Source organism: Eretmochelys imbricata, chromosome 13, assembly GCF_965152235.1.
Source record: "Eretmochelys imbricata isolate rEreImb1 chromosome 13, rEreImb1.hap1, whole genome shotgun sequence".
Lineage (NCBI taxonomy): Eukaryota > Metazoa > Chordata > Testudines > Cheloniidae > Eretmochelys > Eretmochelys imbricata.
The window spans coordinates 13956149-13975693 of NC_135584.1; the positions used below are offsets into that span (position 1 = coordinate 13956149).

Sequence of the window (19545 nt, forward strand, 5' to 3'; positions counted from 1 at the left end):
CAGTGTGGAACAGCTTCAAAAGGAGAAACTGAGAATGACCTATGTCTGGGCACTCTAATGGGAATCCTGGGCTTTCGTCCCTATGCCAAATTAGACAGGGAGGATGGAATCTGAATCACCTAAACTAACCACTGGGCTCTTGGATATTCTACAGGACATGTGTGCGTACAGCAGTCCCCAGAATTCCTTATCTGCTCGTTCCCGTCTTTCGAGCAAGCGAGCGTGCTTTGAGAATGCCTACCAGACTGGGCACCGTGGGTGAGGCAGGCAGGGGAATGCCTAGCTTGAGAATCCCACCAAGCTTTGGGCAAGAGCTAGGACTCCAAGCAGCTCATTAGCCGCAGGGCGGCATCAGTGGAAATTTAAGCACCTATGGGGAGTAAGGCATAGGCAAGATTAGGTGGTACCTGAGAAGTGGTTTCATGAATGTCAGTGGAGCCTCAATGTTGGACTTTGGCATCTAAAAAGGCAGCTAGGTGCCTAAATACCTTTGTGAATTGAGCCCCAAATCACTAGGCATAATGAGCAGGGCTACGTATGAAAACAATCAGCTGTAACTGAATTTCCCTTTGTGTGTGTGTATTCAGTAAAAGACCTTTAACATTTCGGGGACTGGCTGGAGGAGGGGTCAGAGGTGGTGTTTAAAAAAAAAACCAACGTAAAGAGCCTTTTACAAGTAATTTGAATATGCTGTGAAGATTTTAGGGTTTTCAGGATTTGCCATAAGCCATAGCCTCACACTACATGTTTTTCCTTGATCTTGGGGGAACATCAAATTTTAAAACATCTAGTTCCCATCCCCACCCCATTCATATTTTTCAGGATAGTCTTTAAATAAAATAAACATATGCATGTTTAAAGGCCTGATTCAGGTGTGCATAATCTCTCTGATTGCATATGCAAATGCTCCTAGTTATTTGGTTGTGCATTTGCACTGATTGGGGGAGTCAGTCTTGAAGCTGAAATTCATGCTGACTTCTGTACTGTCATTCTGAAATTAATCACAAGTTACGTCAATAAGTCATATACTCTCTATTTATTTGTATTTGACTTACCAGCATATTTTTCACATTTCGGAAGTGGCCTGATGCATACTTAAAATAAAAGGTCCAAATCTGTGTTGCAACAGAAACACAGCACAGAAGATACAGGCCACAGAGAGTGGGAGGAAAGGTGGCTTTACACCACCAAGTTTGCAAGGCAGCCAAAACAGCATTCAGCATTACTAAGAGTATCTTCCAGGCTGCCTATGGACTGCACTGTATCTCAGTATCTCCACAGTGCCAGGCACTATGGCTAGGCTTCCTCCCACCCTCAACCCAATCCCTGCCTTGCATCTTATCCTGGGGCTTGTGGGGGTGAGACAATACAAGGGAGCTTATGTCATCCCCCTGCTGCTCCTATACCAGAGGATCTCACCCAACCCCTTTCAGTTCCTTTACAGCCCCATAAACCACTGGAGTGGCATATAGGGGGCAGAGTTGATCCCAGAATTCCAATCTGGGCTAAGCCTGTGTGAACCATTCAGAAAAGAAAAGCAAACTCATCTGAGCTGACTGTTCCGATATGCAAAACAGAATACAGATATCATGGATTCATGATCAGCAGTCTCAGATACCTCAATGTGATGACACCAATCTAGAGCCCAAAGACCAAAACCCTACGCGGTGACATAGCAAAGCAACCCACCAAGCAGAATTCAAAAGAGTTCTCAGGCCACAGAAATTCAGACTCTGACCCCAGATCCAGGACTATTGATAGAACAATGCCGTGAAAGCGGATGCTCAAGAAAGAGCCCTGTCCTATCGTAATAAATTAAAAGTAACACCTGCAGTTAAATCTATCATTAAAAAAGAAAGAAGAAGAAGAAGAAGAAAAGATTTAACGCTTCAGTGAAGAGGCAAGTGCTACTGAAACACTGGCTGGTTTTTGCCATTCCCCCCCGCATTATAGTTTTTGTGATGGTGTAAAACTCTTCTTATAGAAAGATATATAAGGCGAGTAGAGGCTCCTGCTGTTTCTAGATTTGATGCTGCCTTCATCAGCATTTGAGAGTCATTTTTCAGGGCCCAAGAGGGAAGATAATAACCACATTTCTTACACATTATTAATGCAAAAGTGGAGTTTCCTCCTACTGCATCATTTGTCGATCTGGACCACATCCCCTTGGATTCATTAGCACAATCTCTCATTGCGGTGACACCAGGCATGGTAAAGGGGTGGGGCTGCTTTCTCATTTGTTGTAGCATTGCTGCCTTTGTCATAGCTATTTAAAAACAACCTTCTTTCCCACGGGTATTTAATGAGAATATTAGCAGAAAAGAACCCAAAGCTATTACCATACACTTAGACCCATTCTTGCTGACTGGCGTGACTATATATCAATAAAGGCAGAGTGCCACGATTCCATGTTGGTCTCATACATCAAAGAAACAGAGCATAAAGATGATGCCTTAGTACAATACATCACCGAAGCCACATTACTCTAATGATACACATAGTGAAAAACTGACCAGAGGGAATATTAGCTGAAGTCTCTGCCACGTAAAATTGGTTTTGAATTATTAGCCATGCTGTTCCTGGAACTAGCTCATGACTCTAATAAAGGACTAATGAGGATATGGCTATTTTTCCTCTTCACTTTATTAGATTTAGTTAATATTACTATTATTAATTGTTATTATTATTATTATTATTGCAGCAGACACATTTAGTTAGATTATAACCCAGACTGGAATTTCACACATCAAGAAAGTAGCTCTCAGGCCCTGACTCATCTAGACAGGCAATGCCACCATTCTTCTTGGTTACTATGACATCATAGCGAGTAACATCAGAAAGACTATACTCCGTTTCTGAGCAATCACCTTCACAATTTGCATTCACAATATGGATACATGCCCAGCACCTAAGTGAGTGGATGCAGGAAAAAAAAAGTTTTTCATGACACAGGAGGGCGGGTGGGAGAGGGAGATTTGAGTGTAGCTGACAAGTTGGCCCACAAAGTCCTCTAAACTTTAGGTACTACTTTTTGTGGCTATGACAGCCTTTGTTTTAAAGCCATAGACTACAAGAGAGGCAGTTCTACAAAACTTTCAGAAATTTCCTATAAAATATACTCCCATGGTAGAAGTAGCAATTGAATGCATGTTACTCAGTACTCCTATCAATAATTTGAAAACCTCAGTAGAAAGAATTAAAGGTAGATCTCACAACCAGCCAGGACCAGATGACCATTCAAGCTACTCTGTGGATTAGACAATCTCTCTTGCTTGGATGGACACTAGCACAGAATTCGGCTCTGATGGACATTGAGTATGGTCACACCTGACTGAGGAGTTCCTTTGTATTGCAGAGTATCTGGATGAAATGAGGCAGAGCTGGTGGAAAATTTTCAGATTTCTGGTAAAAACAGTAAAAAAAAATCAAAAAAGATTTTGTGCTACGTTTTTGGTATTTTGACCAGCTTAGAGAGTGGTTGACATTTTTTCAAAAATTCAAAATTTGGCCTAAAAATTTTCAATCACCTGTCAGATAAAGGTAAACATCCAGGGCCACCTGAACTAGTCTGTGCTTAACACTGAGCACATGGAACTTCATGCAAAGAGGCACACAGATTTGAGGACAAGGGATTTCCCAGGTCAAAGCAGATGGGTTGTCGAGAGTAAGGGGCAGAAAAAGGAGCTGGTGTTATTTTGGCTACAGGTTGGACATACTGGAGCTAGACCCTCAGCTGATGCAAGTCAGTGGCATAGCTCCACTGACGTCAATGGAGTTATTCCAATTTACACCAGCTGAGGAATCTGAAACTCCATCACTGACTTTACCATCTCTGTACAAGACAAATAGTAGAGCTGAGTGGCAAATGGTTTTCTCGTCCCATGAACATTTTTGAGATACCAAAAGAATTTCCCCATCATGAATTTGGTTGAAAATTTGAAAATTTTCACCAGCAGGGGGGAAAAACATCTAACTGGGTCAATCAAAACATTTTCTTTTAGTAATTTGGAGAAGTTTCATTTTTATTAATTTATTAATTATAATTGTACTAGAGGTAGCATCAATTTCAAAAGAAAAAAGTCATTTCAACCTGGAAAACTGGAAGTTTTTGTTTCAAAAATGTCAAAACAAAACGTTGACAATTCTGATACTTTTTTCCTCCAATTTTGTTGTTGTTTTGTGTTGAAAAATTTGTCAGAACGGACGCTTTCCCACAAACAAGTATTTTTCTGCTAAAAGATTTGTCAGAAAATTGCCAGTCAGGCCTAGTAAACAGGACTTGGGAACATTTTGTCAATTAATAAGCTATGCTACAGCTGAACACCACCCTATCTCCATTTCCAATTTCTCTCCCAATGAAAAATGTGGATACTGCCACACCACAGACTTTGTTACCACAGCAAAGGGGAAATACTACACAGGCAAATGATAGCTCATCCTGGTGCATAATTAAATTTAAACAATACGGTCTGATAAGCATTGCTTATTTTTCATTTTTGGGTGTGCATAGAAGAATGATAAACATGGAGAAGCAGTAAATTATAATGATGACACTGACTGTTTGGTGAGGGGCATGGAGAAAATACACTTCCAGATTCACTGTTAGAATATTGAACGAAATCATTAATTAAAATAACATTTACTCTAGACTACAAATGGTTTCTCATGAAAATGTACATACTGCAGCAGAAATATTCTGGATATAGATAATTATTATTGTGACTAATTTGCATTGCAGTAGTGCACTTAGGACCCCGCTGCAAATTAGAGTCCTGTCATACAAGGCACTGTATAAAAATGTATAGTTAGAGACAGACCCTGTGCCAGACAGTTTACATCTAAACCGTGGGGCAAACTGGCTTCTGGCGCACACACTTCTACTGGGCATGAGGACACCCACTCCCAGGCTTCTTGATCATCATGTTTACAATGTCGAGTTCCACTGGCCAGATGCATGGCTCACCTACAAATTCTTGTCCATAGTGGTCTCACATAGGGAATACTGGAGTTATGCTCCATTTTGTAAAGGAAATTGCAGGACACCTTGCATGGATTCTTTGTGGCTTCATTTCCCATGTTTTTAGACAGTTGAGTCTTACATATCTGGAACTTGGGTCAGCTCTGATTAAATAGGCACTGAAGTTTGAAACATTTTGGTTGGAATAACCTAGATTTCCCACGACAGAATCTTATTGGGAAAGCATAGCTTGTGTACAGTAGGTTTGCTTAAATTCTCATGGATTGGCCAGTACCAGAAGTGGGACTATTAGCCTGTCACAGAATGAGCTGGCCCATTAAGAGGGTTGAGGTCTGAGCTGAACTAGTATCAAATTTGGTCTGATGGTGATCTCCCCAGGTAGAAGCAGTGAGTGAAGTCACCTGACAAAGCATCAGGTGACTAGGAATTGGGCCTTCTGGGGGAATAAGAGGACAGTCCTGGCCAACTGGCTGCTTGGCTGGTGGATGAGAGTCAACTGACTGGAATATACCATTTAGCTTGACACATTTGGGCTTGAGCTCAAAATGCAGCATGAGCAACCATACCAAAATGTTTGTGAATACCCAGAAAGAGCAAGTACAGTTTCCAAAAATCTTGACTGGGAAGTGCATGTATATAGAGGTTTGAAAAGATGGCGGCTGATCTAGGGATGTGAGTCAAACTCAAACCTAGACAGATTTCAAGTGTATTCAGCATCCGAGTCAAATCGTTCACACAGCTCCAAAAAATATCATTAAATGTAGTTCTAGATAGAACTAATGTAGCTTTCAGAAGTATGTGTTGCACACACATTTTTTAATTTTAAAATTACATGAAGAGGTTTTATTTCCTTAGAAACTTCATGTTTTGGGAGGGGGGGGGGAAATGTTGGGTTTGGGGCTTGTTTTGGGGTGTTGGTTTTTTTTTTTAAACCAAAACATTTCTAAACAACCCAAAATATTTTCCTGGAACATTTTTTAGATGTTATTTTTACTCAAAAAACGTTTTTAAAAACAAAATCTTTCAACCAAGTCTAGTGTTTATTTTGTGCCTGCAACTATTTCTGGGTATAAGTTTAGCTGCTTAAGGGTGAGATTTTCATAAGTACTCAGAACCGGCTGAATTCTGCTCCTTTTGAAATCAGTGGGAGTTTTACCATTTATGTGACTGGGAGCAGAGTTGGGCCTATACGGAGAGCTATTGTAAATGACACCCTAGCTGTCCGAGCTCCTCATTACATCCATAAATCAGTTACTTGACATTAGGCCATATCTTGCAACTTGATTTATGTGGTTGGAGCCCTACGCCTTCATGGAATCCCTCTGAAGTTAGTGGTAGCCATGTGGTATAGGGTCCACTTGTGCAGAACCAGTTGCAGGAATTGACCTCTGGATTGCATATGTAATAAACTTGCAAATGCAAAAATGGATATCCTCTTAAAGAAGAGAAGAAAATTTGGCCTTAAGTATTTCCGTTCCTCTTAGATCTCAAATCCAGTCTTAAATTCAAAATCTTCCAGGCAGTGGTGCATATATGGCTGATGTAAATTTAATCTCTTATAATACTAATGCAGAGCATCAGTAATTATCAGAACTGCACCATCATAGATGTTACATATTCCGTACAGAGCTGAAATGTATCTACTCTAAAAATACATACTGTGTAATCCCCGCACAGATCAAATGGAAAATATATTATTCACTTTTCATTGCTTTTGCAAACTGCTTAATATAAATTTGAATGAATTCCTTTTTCTGGGCATGATGTACTACAAATAGCCCTGGGGTTTTATGACCAATCCCTTATAAATTATGTAGAGCATAGATACAGATGGAGTCAAATAGGAAAGAATTCAGATCCAGTATTCCCTCAGGATTTCCTCCTATATGTCTCACAAACTGGATAAGAGAGGATCAGCCTCAGAAGCTCATCTGCAGTGTCAGGCATCTAGGAGGTTATGCACATAATTCCTAATTTTCAAACATATTAAGCTTTTGCCAACAAAGATTATAAATTAAAGCATATTATTTTCAACTCCACGCCCAGGAGAATTACTCATGTAAATTCTCAGATGAACTGAGATGAGCAGAGGACTCTAGAGAGAAGTGATTAGAAAAATTAAGGAAGTTCATTGGTCTGAAAGGCATCAACGAGGGCTTTCACATTAGCCAAATTCGCTAACTTCAGCAGAGTTAGTCTAAGGATGAATATGTGGTCCTTTCTGTTTCCAAGAGTTTGCACAAATAATCTCTGCCAATATAGACCATTACAAGTTCAATTGAAACTTGTGTCTAAAAAACCTGGCAGTAGGGCCCTTAAAGTTTTGGGTTATGGCAATTATGATTTAGACTCCCCTTTCCAAGGCAAGCACTCTGGGCCTGATTCTTGATTACATTAAGGCCATCTCAGACTCTTTTAGCAGTGCAGATGGGTCTTAAAGTAGGTGTACAATATTAACTTACTCCCCTTACATCTTTGACAGTGTAAAGGGACCTTTAAGTTGCCTTAGTGTAAATGAGACTTAGATCCTATCTTTTTATATGTCTGAAGTGTATTTAGCTCACTATTCTTGCCATGTTAATAATAAACTCTGGTTTTGATTAATAAATTAATCACATTAATCATTAATCACATGGTTTCAATGTTGAAAAATAGGGGACACACTTTTTGTGAAAACTTTCATGAATTTTTTCCCAACTTTTCAACCAGCTTTAAGGCTCATCAGTGCAACAGAGTTAGGATAGACACAAAAGTGAGCCCACAATTTTGAGTATCTTGATTATTTACAGTTATATTCATAGTAGATGAGTTGTCAAACTATACAGCTTATAAAATCTTTAAATTTCACTGGAGAGTTTGTCTTTGAAGTAGCAACAAAACTAAGTATTCTTGGCCTCTAAACAGCTGTGGGAGCAGTGTAGAATTATGAACTCAATGGAAATTTGGATACGTTTACATATGTCCAAATCTTACCTTGTGGTAGCACCTAAAATAGGCAGCACGCTCATCTGAAAACTTCTCCAGTCGTTTTGGCCCTTTGCTTGAAGCTTTCTTGAATACTAACCAGCATCTCTGATAAATCTGGAAGCACAAAAGAGTAAGCTTGGCATCTCCAATGACTTGAATATCGCTGACATTTGCATAAAATGCTTTCTTTTTGATGCTTGTGCATGTAAACTTTTTACAAGTCACAAACTAATTGTTGCTTAGAGTAAAAACAAAACATTCTATCCACCATGGATTTTAGATAGATTTACTGAAATCAGAAGAAAGAAAATGAGGGTTTTGAAGACAGATCCAGGGGGAAAAAATCATCACTGGCCTGATTTCAGAATACAATGGCATGAAGAAAAAGCTTCGGAACAAAATACTTGTCTGATCATTTCCTTTAATGTTAGGCACTAGAGGGAAAAGGATGCAAATCATGGACTTGCTAATGCAAGATCGTTTCTGTTCCCAGGGGATCAATACTATAGCGTGAACAGTTGAATGATTTTTATTTAGACATATTGTATTATTGTAATGGGAGTAATTAAAATAGACATAGGATTCAGTCTTGCTACATGTAGTTCAGATAGCAACTTTGTAAAATCTTGGTCAGAGCAGACAGGCAGGTATGGAACTTTCCATAACAAAGACAGGAAACAACACTCTGTTTCTGAAGGGATTGGAAAAGTTACTGGGCAACACAAAGGCAAAATCATTCAATTATCCTGGAATCTAGAACTAAAGGTTGGTCCCAATGAAGTCAATGGGAATTTTACCAACATTTTGCCATTAATCATTCCCATATGTTCACTGTATTCACCTGATATTTATTTTTTGAGCTCTTCTTCTGCTTAACAGAACACCAGGGAAGTTGAAGGAGTATTTCATAAAGCCCCCATAAACCCAGCCTTTACCCACCTGTCTCTCCAACTACTGCTCTAGTCCCCTTAATCTGTTCACTTTAAATATAATTGTGCCACTTACTGATTATCATTAATTGTACTATGGTAGCATCTGGAAGCCAACCAAAATTGCCACACTTTCAGAAATGTGTGGCTAAGTTAGAAAGAGTTCACAGAAAAAAGTGATAAAAGGTTTAGAAAACTTGACCTTTGAGGAAAGGTTAAAAAACTGGGCATGCTTAGTCTAGTCTTGAGAAACAATGACTGAGCGGGGACCTGATGAAGAGTCTTCAGGTATGTTAAGCAACTAAATATCAAAGCCCTAAAATTGTGACACCCGTCAAAATGCATTCACAAGACCATTTCTAATTGTATGATTCACAAACAAAACTGGACTCACAAAAAACATGTTTAAAGAAGACAAGGAACGTTGACATTAAAGAATCATCATGTTTTCCATACCTCCCCCTCCCCTTTCTAGTAGATTAAATGTAGCACAGAATAACATATTTACTCATAACACTGAAATAGAAAATAAAGAATTATTAATGATAAGATTAAGAGCTTTGATAGCTGTATTTTTAATTATTTGTAATTATGTATAGATGAATTAAACACTTAGGTCAGGGTTTTGGTCAGCATATGCGTGGTTTTGGCAATTCTTTCACATAGGATTGCTAATCTGCTTGAAATGTTATTGCTGACAGAAAACAACATGTTGTGTTGGAAGATATAAGTAAAAACAGTCAGAAACATGAAATGAAGGAGTACTTGTGGCACCTTAGAGACTAACAAATTTAGTCTCTAAGGTGCCACAAGTACTCCTTTTCTTTTTGTGAATACAGACTAACACGGCTGCTACTCTGAAACCAAACATGAAATGATAAATAAATAAATTTAACAAAACAAAAAAAAACTTTTTTCTTGGAAAACCCAGGGCATAGTGACACAAAAACAATCTGAGCCATAAACTGCAAACGCAGCAGGAAAAATACAGAAGATGGGTACCTGAAGCTTGCACATGTGTAATGTATGGGTTACCTAAAATCCAAAGGGTTGATGTGCTAAAAGCCAATGGGATAAAGATTAAATAATCTGTAACGCAGAAATGTATAAGAGACCTAAGTGAGCATGGTTCCAAACAGGAGAAACATCAGATCAGAAACTGAACAGGGAGGTTGTGGAGTCCCCATCATTGGTGGTTTTTAAAAATAGGTTGGTCAAACCCGTCTGGGATGGTCTAGGTTTACTTGGTCCTGCCTCAGTGCAGGGGGCCTGACCTGATGACCATCTGAGGTCCCTTCCAGCCCCGCATTTCTAGGAGTCTAAACTATTGTGGCCCCATCGTGCAAGGTACTGTAGAAACAGACTAATATGTAGTCCCTGGCCCAGAGAGTTTATAATCTAAATTTTAGAGACAAGATGGCAAATGGTAAGGAAGGGGGATATAACACAAGCAGAGTGAAAAAATGTGGTGGGCTGAGAGCATCATGTTAGTGCCATGGGTTTTCTACACTTCAGGGCAGTGTTCTGTTAGGATGGGGATTAGCTAAATGGAAAGACATGGGAAGGGTGGGACAGGAGGGAGAAAGAGCAAAGAAGACAGAATGAAGGAAGGAAGTGGGTGTTCAGTGGTTAGGGCACTAATCTAGGATTTGGGAGAGTCAGATTCAACTCCCTGTTCTGCCACCGACAGTCTGTCATTGGGCAAGTCACTTAGGAAACTAAGGCACTGACAGTCTATCTGTAGAATGAAAACAACAGCACTTCCCTACCTCAGATGGGTGTTATGAAGATAACTGTATTTAAGATTATTGTAAGGTGCTCAGATATGGGAGCCATGTACTTGCCTCAAACAGAAAATGGAGTGAGGTGCTGGCTTTGGGGTAGGGAAAAGTAGTTCTGGTTCCTTACAACTGTTGCTTCCCATACAACTGCGTTCTAACCCCCCTTCAGTCTGAGGGCTGTTCTAAACTTAACACTTAAGTTGAGCTAGCTATGGTGCTCAGGAGTGTCTACACTACAGAGCTATAGAAACACCACTGCAGTGCAGTGTGCTGTTGTAGCGTCTGTATTGTCGACAGCTTGATTCTCCCTTGTCCACTACCAAAATCCTCTCAGAGGTCTTTAGTTACTCCATTATAGCCAGACTCCAGGATCTCTATTCTTTCTTCCCACTCTTTGAACCCTCTGTTGCTTCCAAGAAGGTGAGCGACACATGTTTTGACTTCTTATCCTTCCTTGACCTCCATGACTGCATCCTCTTCTTGTTTTCCTCCAACCTCAGATTTCTCCCTCAGTATCTCTTTAGGTCAGTGTCTTCCTTCTCCTCAGCCACTGTGCTTGAGGGCTTACAGAGGCCCCACCTTCTCTTCTTTACATACAATCTCTCTCATACAGTCACATAGCTTGAACTACCATTTTTATGCTGGTATTCTTTCACATCTATTTTTCCCATCCATCCTCAGTCTGTCTCTCTAACATCTTCCCCTGGGTGTCTGGTGCAGAGGCTCAACCTGAAATTGCCTAAGGCAGAAGCCATTGGCAAGACTGTAGCTGTCCAGGGCTTCTTGTACTCACCTTCACCAGAGAGACCAGTACTACCTAGACCTCTTCCCCACTCCTGCTCTTTCCTTCCGAGATCTCCCTATTCCCCACTCTGTCACTATTAACATCCTTCCTGTCTTTCAGACGTGGTATCATCTGGGATGCCATCTTCAAGCCTTGTTCCCTCCCCTCCTCCTCCTCCCCCCCCCCACATATATTCAGGTTGTATCTAAATATTCCTCCACACCATTTGTAATATCCATCCTACTTTCTCTCTAGACAGCTCAAAACTCCTGTCCACACCAACATTTCCTGTCTTGATTACCGTAACCCCCTCCTCTCTAGCCTCCTACCACCTACCTTACCCCTGCATACCTGGCACAAATGACATGGCAGTTTTGGGTACACAACCAATGCATAATAAGCATTTTAGAGGAAGAAAGGATTAGTTAAATTGTAATGAATTTAACAGTGTCCATCACTTAAAAATGCAGAGGAATGCCAACAACTGCAGCATTCTTGAGGTGAAATTGTTTTCAGCAGCTAGGCAAATACAAGCAGAGTTACAGACTTAGAGGATCCAGAAGCTAGATGAACAATTTCTGCCTTAATAAAATAGCCATTAGATAAACTATAAAGGTTAAGTGTGATTATTTGAATCTGGAAAGTTAACAGACAGAAGGGAAATGTATTTATTTGTTGAGTGTAACAGCTGGGAAGGCATTCATTTTTAAGTCAGTAATATTAATTTTTTATACATTTATAAATCTTGCTTTGAGTCTGATGCTCTGTTGACATCATGTATGTATATTTGTATACAGAATACCATTGGTGTGCATGGCACTTTACAGAAAACAGCCTTTTCCTATTTATAAATAAAATCACTGGGTTCATCTACCTCCAGCATGGACAATAACTAGTGCTTCAAAAGGTATAGAGCAGGACACTGTTCCTGCTCCTTTGTCTGGTTCTACCTGGGGGAGGATAACCCTGGTGCAGACACTGCAAAAGACAGCTATAAGACTGCCTTCTAAGGGTGCTCCTGCACGCCCCAGCATAAGGGGAGTGGGACCAGGAGCAGGAAGGTGTGCTGGGGGCTGGACTGTAGCAAAGCCCAGAGATTCTGGGCAGTTCTGCAGCCTGCTTTATCTGAGAGGCCCTCAGGGCTACCTACCAGGGAACACAGCAACTTCGGGCCAGGAGGGTGTGAAAGAGGCTTAATCACTCTCCATCTATGCGGCAAGTCCTGCACTTCACCTCTTAAAAGTGCAACACAATTTCACTCCAGGTGTCCTTGTGTGGTCCGCTTCATGGCACTGTCTGTGTGCCCCCTGAGGTGCATTATCGGATAAGGCAGGGAGGAGTGCCTTTCTCAAATAGTCTCACTAGTGGAGACAGGATGCCACGTTACATGGATCACTGATCTGCTGTGTGTCAGAGGAGATTTTCCTGTCTTTGTGACAGGTTTCAGAGTAGCAGCCGTGTTAGTCTGTATTCACAAAAAGAAAAGGAGTACTAGTGGCACCTTAGAGACTAACCAATTTATTTGAGCATAAGCTTTCGTGGGCTACAGCCCACTTCATCGGATGTGACACTCACTAGGTGCCACTAGTACTCCTTTTCTTTTTCCCGTCTTTGTGTGATCCAATACAATGGGCACATAGCTCTTGATTTTGTGTCTCTCTCATTCTACCACTGGGAGTTACGGACACATATTTAGAGAGTAGCGTATCTGATTATGGAAACTCCCCAACTATTCTAGAGTGTGTGGATTCAGATTCAGATTCAAGCAGTAAAAATACTGCATTGTGAAAATGAGTGTGTTTCAGAAACCTTTTGGATCCACTTATTCTTACTCAGTGCTCAACATCCACTATATAAATTACAGCTATTACGCATTGCTACTGACAGATATGAAATGGATCGTTGGGAAAATGAAAATATTTGAAGACACGAATCACTTTCTCATGATGCTTCCAAGCACACAGCCTCAGAGAAGGATGGTCTTGTGCTTAAGGTGCCAGTATAAGAACTGAGAGAGCCAGGGTTTCTTGCCAGCTCAGCCACAAGTCTCCCATGTTATCGGGGAAAGTCATCTGTGTACCTTAGTCTCTTCATCTGTAAAAAACTGAATGATAAAATATTCCTCTCTCACAGAAGTGTTTTGAGGATAAATTTGTTCATGAGGTGATCAGGCAGTAAGATGATGAGCACCACTACATTTTTAAAATGAAATGTTTGTGTGCATTAGATATACACTTGCAACAAAATGATCCATTTACTGTGCAATTACACAGACTCCAAAACTATAGCAAAGTACTTCTAAGTAATCTTCAGAGCCAGTCAGGTTTCACCCTAAGTCTAACTAAGGAAACAAATTTCACAAAGGATACAGCTCAAACGCAATAAGAATTAATGGGCCAAATTCACCACTGTTATTTGCATTCCAGACTTGTCTAACACTGAAAGTAGAAAATATACCAGCAGAAAAATCTGACCTACTATCTTCTTGGGTCAGATCTTGCTTTTGACTTTTATGCTTTTGATACAGCAGGATGTTGATTGCAAAGAACAATGGAAGGAAAAAGCCTAGAGTTATTTATTATCTTCGTGCTCTTGCCTGAGTACCATAGCCTTTACTAGTTAAAACATAAGAATAGTTACTTACAGCCTAGGTCTGGTGTCACATTGCAATGAGAACACTTACTTTGTGCTGCTTTCTACTTGAAAGAGTCTCAGATGTTGATTATACTTTACATCTGGGAATGTTTGAGGTGGTTTCTGGATGAGAGCAGGAGGTTAGTAAGTAATTTTCTACAATACTTAATTTGAAATACTATCTTGAGAGTTTATGGGACACATGCTAACCAAGTCATTAAGCTGTCAATTTACTTAGGATAACCTTCCTAATATCAAACATTAAGCAGACATCTTTATGATACTTTAAAAAGGTTAGGAAGAAATATAAAAGTACTACCGAAGATAATGTCTTCTAGTTTCCTTTGATCTAAGTTTGAATTAAAGACTAGTGATTGACTATACACACTAATACAATGTAAAGCCTGAATTCATGGAAGTAAAATGTAGGATGTAGGACAGCTTAGTGTAGAAAAATTCATAACTGGATCCATATGTATTTTATGACCAACAAATGTCTACCCGGATTAAACCTAACAAAATACAACAGCAGGTAATGAAGACAAGAACTAGAGGCCATGTTATGAAACAAGAATATACAGAAAACTCAGGCAGAACTATTTCATGAGGTGGATTAGGATTTTAGATTGTAATCTCTTTGGAGCAGGACTGTCTTTTTTACTCTTTGTACAGTGTCTAGCACAACAGGATCCTGGTCCATACACTATGGTAATACAAATAATAAAGAAAACACTGATGGAGAAGATCACTAAACCAAATAATGTTAATCACATTTAAGAAACAAGGGGCATTCAATTTATGCACTCTGCCTAAGTGAATTATCGGACATCTCTGATGGAAACACTAACTTGGGGCTTGATCCAGAGCCCACTGAAGATAATGGGAACCTTTCCATAGTTTCAATGGGCTTTGGATCAGGGCTTTGGAAAACAATCCATGGTGCTCATTCTGGCTAATTCCCAGGGAAATCAATGAGAAGTTGGCTGGAGTAAAGACTTCAGGCTAGATCTTTGGATTGAGACAAACTGGGGTGGGTTGGGGGGGAAGAATATCACACAATCTGGATTCAGAGTAACAGCCGTGTTAGTCTGTATTCGCAAAAAGAAAAGGAGTACTTGTGGCACCTTAGAGACTAACCAATTTATTTGAGCATGAGCTTTCGTGAGCTACAGCTCAGATGAAGTGAGCTGTAGCTCACGAAAGCTCATGCTCAAATAAATTGGTTAGTCTCTAAGGTGCCACAAGTACTCCTTTTCTTTTTACACAATCTGGAATTACATGAAGAAAATATGGTACACTCTTTGGGCCTGTTATTTTGAAAGTTCTGTGCATATATTAATCAGTTTCACATGCATTTCCCATTGAGTATTTACACACACACACACACCCCTCATTTGTCATATCCATGTGAAAAACACCTGCAAAGCATCTGCCACTTGTAGAAAAAACTCAGTCTACCTTGTGTGCCTGCTCTAAGGCTAACAGACATAATCATGCAGTTCTATTGCATTAGGGCCCTTGTGCAGACTAGAGGCTGCACTGAAAATAGCATTACCAGCTTCCTGTACCAGCTCAGATAACAGTATGTCACAGGGACCCCATTCAAAAGGTATCACTAGCTATCCCCAGCCTTCAATTTGGATGTAACCAGAAATTTCTGTTAAATAATTATTTACACCTCTGCATTGTTGATATAAACCAAATCATGACAGAGATGGAAAGCAGGAAACCCGTGTTGTATAATTACTAAGAAAAGAGTACGGCTGAGCTTTTAAAGGTGAGTTAGGCATCCAACTCCCATTGAAATTATTGGTCACCGGGTGCCTAACTCCCTTTGGCTCTTATGAAGATCTCAGCCGATAACTCCATTCAGCAAGCATGTGCCCAACTTCAAGCAGAGGATTAACCCCATTGACTTCACTGAAATTACTCATATGCTTAAGTACTTTGCTCAGGACCTGTGATCCACACCAGATACAAATGTTAGCTTATGAGAAGTAGCCTCAGATTCTCAGTTCTACCCCGGACAGTGACTCTTTTGTTGACTAATCTTGTTTCTTTCCCCTGTTTTTCAATCTTTCCCTACTTTCCATTTTATCCTTTTTCCCTCTGAGTATTGTTCTGTTCTGCTAATAACTTTTACTGTCTCCCTTCCCCCAATGAAGAACAGTCTGGGACATTTACAGCCTATTGAGAATTCTCTCCGATTTTCCAGTTTATTGGCAATTCAAGAACATGTTCTGTTGAACCCTAGAGTTACTAGCGTTTGTGAATTGCATTGTTCAAGGATTTCTAAAGAGTGACCAAGATGAAAACCCTCTGTTTAATCTAGCAAAAATAGATCTTACTTCAAGACTTAAAATAAACAAAAACAAAAAACAAAAAAACCTCTTATGCATTTACCTGGGCTTTGCAATTAGGACATGTGTTGCAATTGTTTTTTTTTCTGAGCATCTTTATTATTTGTTATGGGGAAAATTTTCATAGGCACAATGAGGAGTAGGGTATCTTTGTGCCTCTGAAAAATCATCCCGTTTCTATTATCATGGCACGTAGAAGCTCCAGCCAAAAACAGGGCCCCATTGTGCCATGCTATACAAACCTGTCATGAAAAGCTTAGTCTATTTTAACCATATAAACCCTACAATTTGAGACAATATTCTCCTCAAACCCTTCTCCCAATGAGAGAAGAGGTTGGAGAACCAGACTGGCTTCCAAGTAGGGGAAAAAAAATAGTTACAGATTTTTATTATATCTCTTGAGTATTGATCCCGGTTTGTTACTTCACTTACAAATGAAACAACCATTTCAGTTCAGAAACTTTACAGCTCAATACACTGGAAAATAAAAGTCCCATAGTACCTCTTTTTTAAAGTATTATGGTCTTGATGAGAACCATTATACTGGCCTAGTGGTGTTATCTTTATATAAAAAAATTGGATTAGAGGTCTGGTCTTAGCCAGTTACAATAAAAGAGAGAGACAAGGCAGTCAGTCAAATTTCATTGCCTTTCTTACCAAAAATTGTCTTTTTTTTATTTAAGAACAATGTATAACAAAGAGAGATATACAATACCCAGCCCTTATGGAACCAAAGCTTGCAGCTGATGGCAGCCTGATCCCAGTCCTGTCCGGTTCAATCAATAACTCAAACTTACATTCTTTTATAGACAGACAGTTGACAATCAATAACTTCACTTTTTACATTAAGGACCATTGTGCATATCCACTTTTTTCTGGTACACATTGCAAATTTCCAAGTAAATATTGCAATACACAAATTTTCCATACTAATGCAGCCAGTGCCTCTTGAAGTTAGAACATTTATTCTGATAAATAGGATATTATACTAAACATTAAGCAGTTAAACTGTCTATTCTTAAAAAAGATGACAATTTTATTATACACATTATTCTTAATGCTTGCTAGGGGTTTGATTCACTTGACAATAGGCCTTTACATAGCAACAGGTCCTTTGACCGAACGGTCAACAGTGGTTAGAGCAGAACACTAAGATTTTGGACTATGAATCTGTTTCAGATTCCAACCCTGGTCTTGCATACTGGTTTTAAGATTTTACTATAATTAGTGTCAAGTTTGATTTCATCCTAAAGTTTATGTTTCATATGCTGGCTAGAATGATTACAGCTGCACATTTTAGATTGTTTGATACATACCTATGGGTCTTCCCTATTCTAGATGCACTTGCCTTCTCAGCCCCACTTCTATCAAACAATTCTATGACCTCATACTTAGTAGTTGTTTTTTCAGAGGAGGTTAAAGAGCCTGCTACTTCAACAGGAGAGGGTCTTTATTAGTTATCTTTCCAGCCAAGAAAACATGTAATTCTACCTAAATATTAGAGATGAAGAAAGTAAACGAATTAAAAACATCCAGTTATAGTAACAATACATACTAAAGAAAGAACACAGATTGAACGTTGTCAATGGAGATTGTTACACCACTTGTGGTTGTTCTACTAAATAGGATGGACTTCCCTATAACACTTTATCTTCCTCATTGTTACAGCCTTTTGACTCTGATATTCAGCAATTTACAAATACATTAGGGGGTTACACAAGGTGGAGAAAATATATTGTTCCTACAAGAATGTGCGTACCTAAAATCCATCCTGTCTAAGCCCAGAGGAACAAAATAAAATAGTTATGGATCCTCCTCTGTGACGTGAGCAGTGTTCAAGTCCACATGGCATTCTAATGTCCCATCCAAAGCAGTAGGTATTTTCATATTTTGCAATGATATTTGCAGACTTCACATTTGCCACTACAGCATCAAATATAGGTTCTATACTCATGGCAATGAAGTAGTGTAGCCCACACACTTCCTAGGTGTGGTGTTCTGTCCCATCTAGTGGCACAGAGACCACTTAGAGAGAGATAGAGATAAAATGAGTCTGCTCTACAGCCTTAGCTAACAGCCAGCTGGCTTTTAGCTCATGCAGTAGAGGCTCCAGAGGTCCCCGGTTCGATCCCACCCGCCAATGACCGGGGTCTGTCGGCGTTACAGTAGTACAGGGGTTCTCAAACTTAATTGCACCGTGACCCCCTTCTGACAACAAAAATTACTACACGACCTCAGGAGGGGGGACCAAAGTCTGAGCTCGCCTAAGCCCTGCTGCCCTGGAGGTGGGGGCCAAAGAGTAAGGGCTTCAGCCCCAGGCAGGGGCCTGTAACGTGAGTCCTGGCACCCAGGGCTGAAGCCCTTGGGCTTTAGCTTCAGCTGGGGGCAGTAGAGATTGGGCTTTGGCCCCAGACCCCAGCAAGTCTAAGCAAGTCCTGGCAACCCCATTAAAATGGGGTTGCGACCCATTTTGGGGTCCCGACCCATAGTTTGAGAACCTCAGAAGTAGTAGATTGTAGCAATTCTGGCAGGTGGTGCCAATATTTGATCATTGAAGGGTGTGATAGAGAAAAAAGTATAATGTAAATAATATTTACTTGGCACAAGACATGTTTGCTCTCTGAAAATCCTCAATATGCCAAGTGACCAAAGTTATGAGAAATGTGGCTAGATCAAAAGATTTGGAAGAAAAATAATTTAGAAAGGAGATGTTTTGGGAATTCAGGTACCACAGCAATGAGCAAGCTATAAATACCTTGACAGACAGATCAATAAATCCATGTTCACCACTTCACTTTCTTTGCATCCGAACAAACAGGAAGCAGGAAAAGAAATGAGGACACGGGGAGCCATCAGTGCACTGTTAGTTTTCCAAGTGCAGATTCAGAGAAATAATTTATCTAATGCTTAAATTAAAATGGAACAACAACAATAGCCTCACACTTTTATATTGATTCAGACACATGGCAGCTACTACAGCAAAAGCTTTACACAGCTAAGAAGAAATCTTGAAGTCAAATGGCAGGAATTAGTTATGGGTGAAGAGATTCAAACAATGCCTGAATAGATACCATTGGGACAGAAGACTTCTGAGGCACCTGGAATTCCTCCC

The 19545-nt window shown here is 39.9% G+C and overlaps 1 protein-coding gene across 2 annotated transcripts in view; it reads right to left on the minus strand.

The window, feature by feature from the left end:
• The window catches only part of DOK5 (docking protein 5), an 87323-nt gene that overhangs the window by 33727 nt on the left and 34051 nt on the right, over nt 1-19545 (minus strand). For both annotated transcript variants that reach the window (XM_077832271.1, XM_077832272.1), the window contains exon 2: nt 7952-8059. In XM_077832271.1, coding sequence (XP_077688397.1) covers nt 7952-8059 — 108 coding nt within the window. The remainder of the gene's footprint in view (nt 1-7951; nt 8060-19545) is intronic.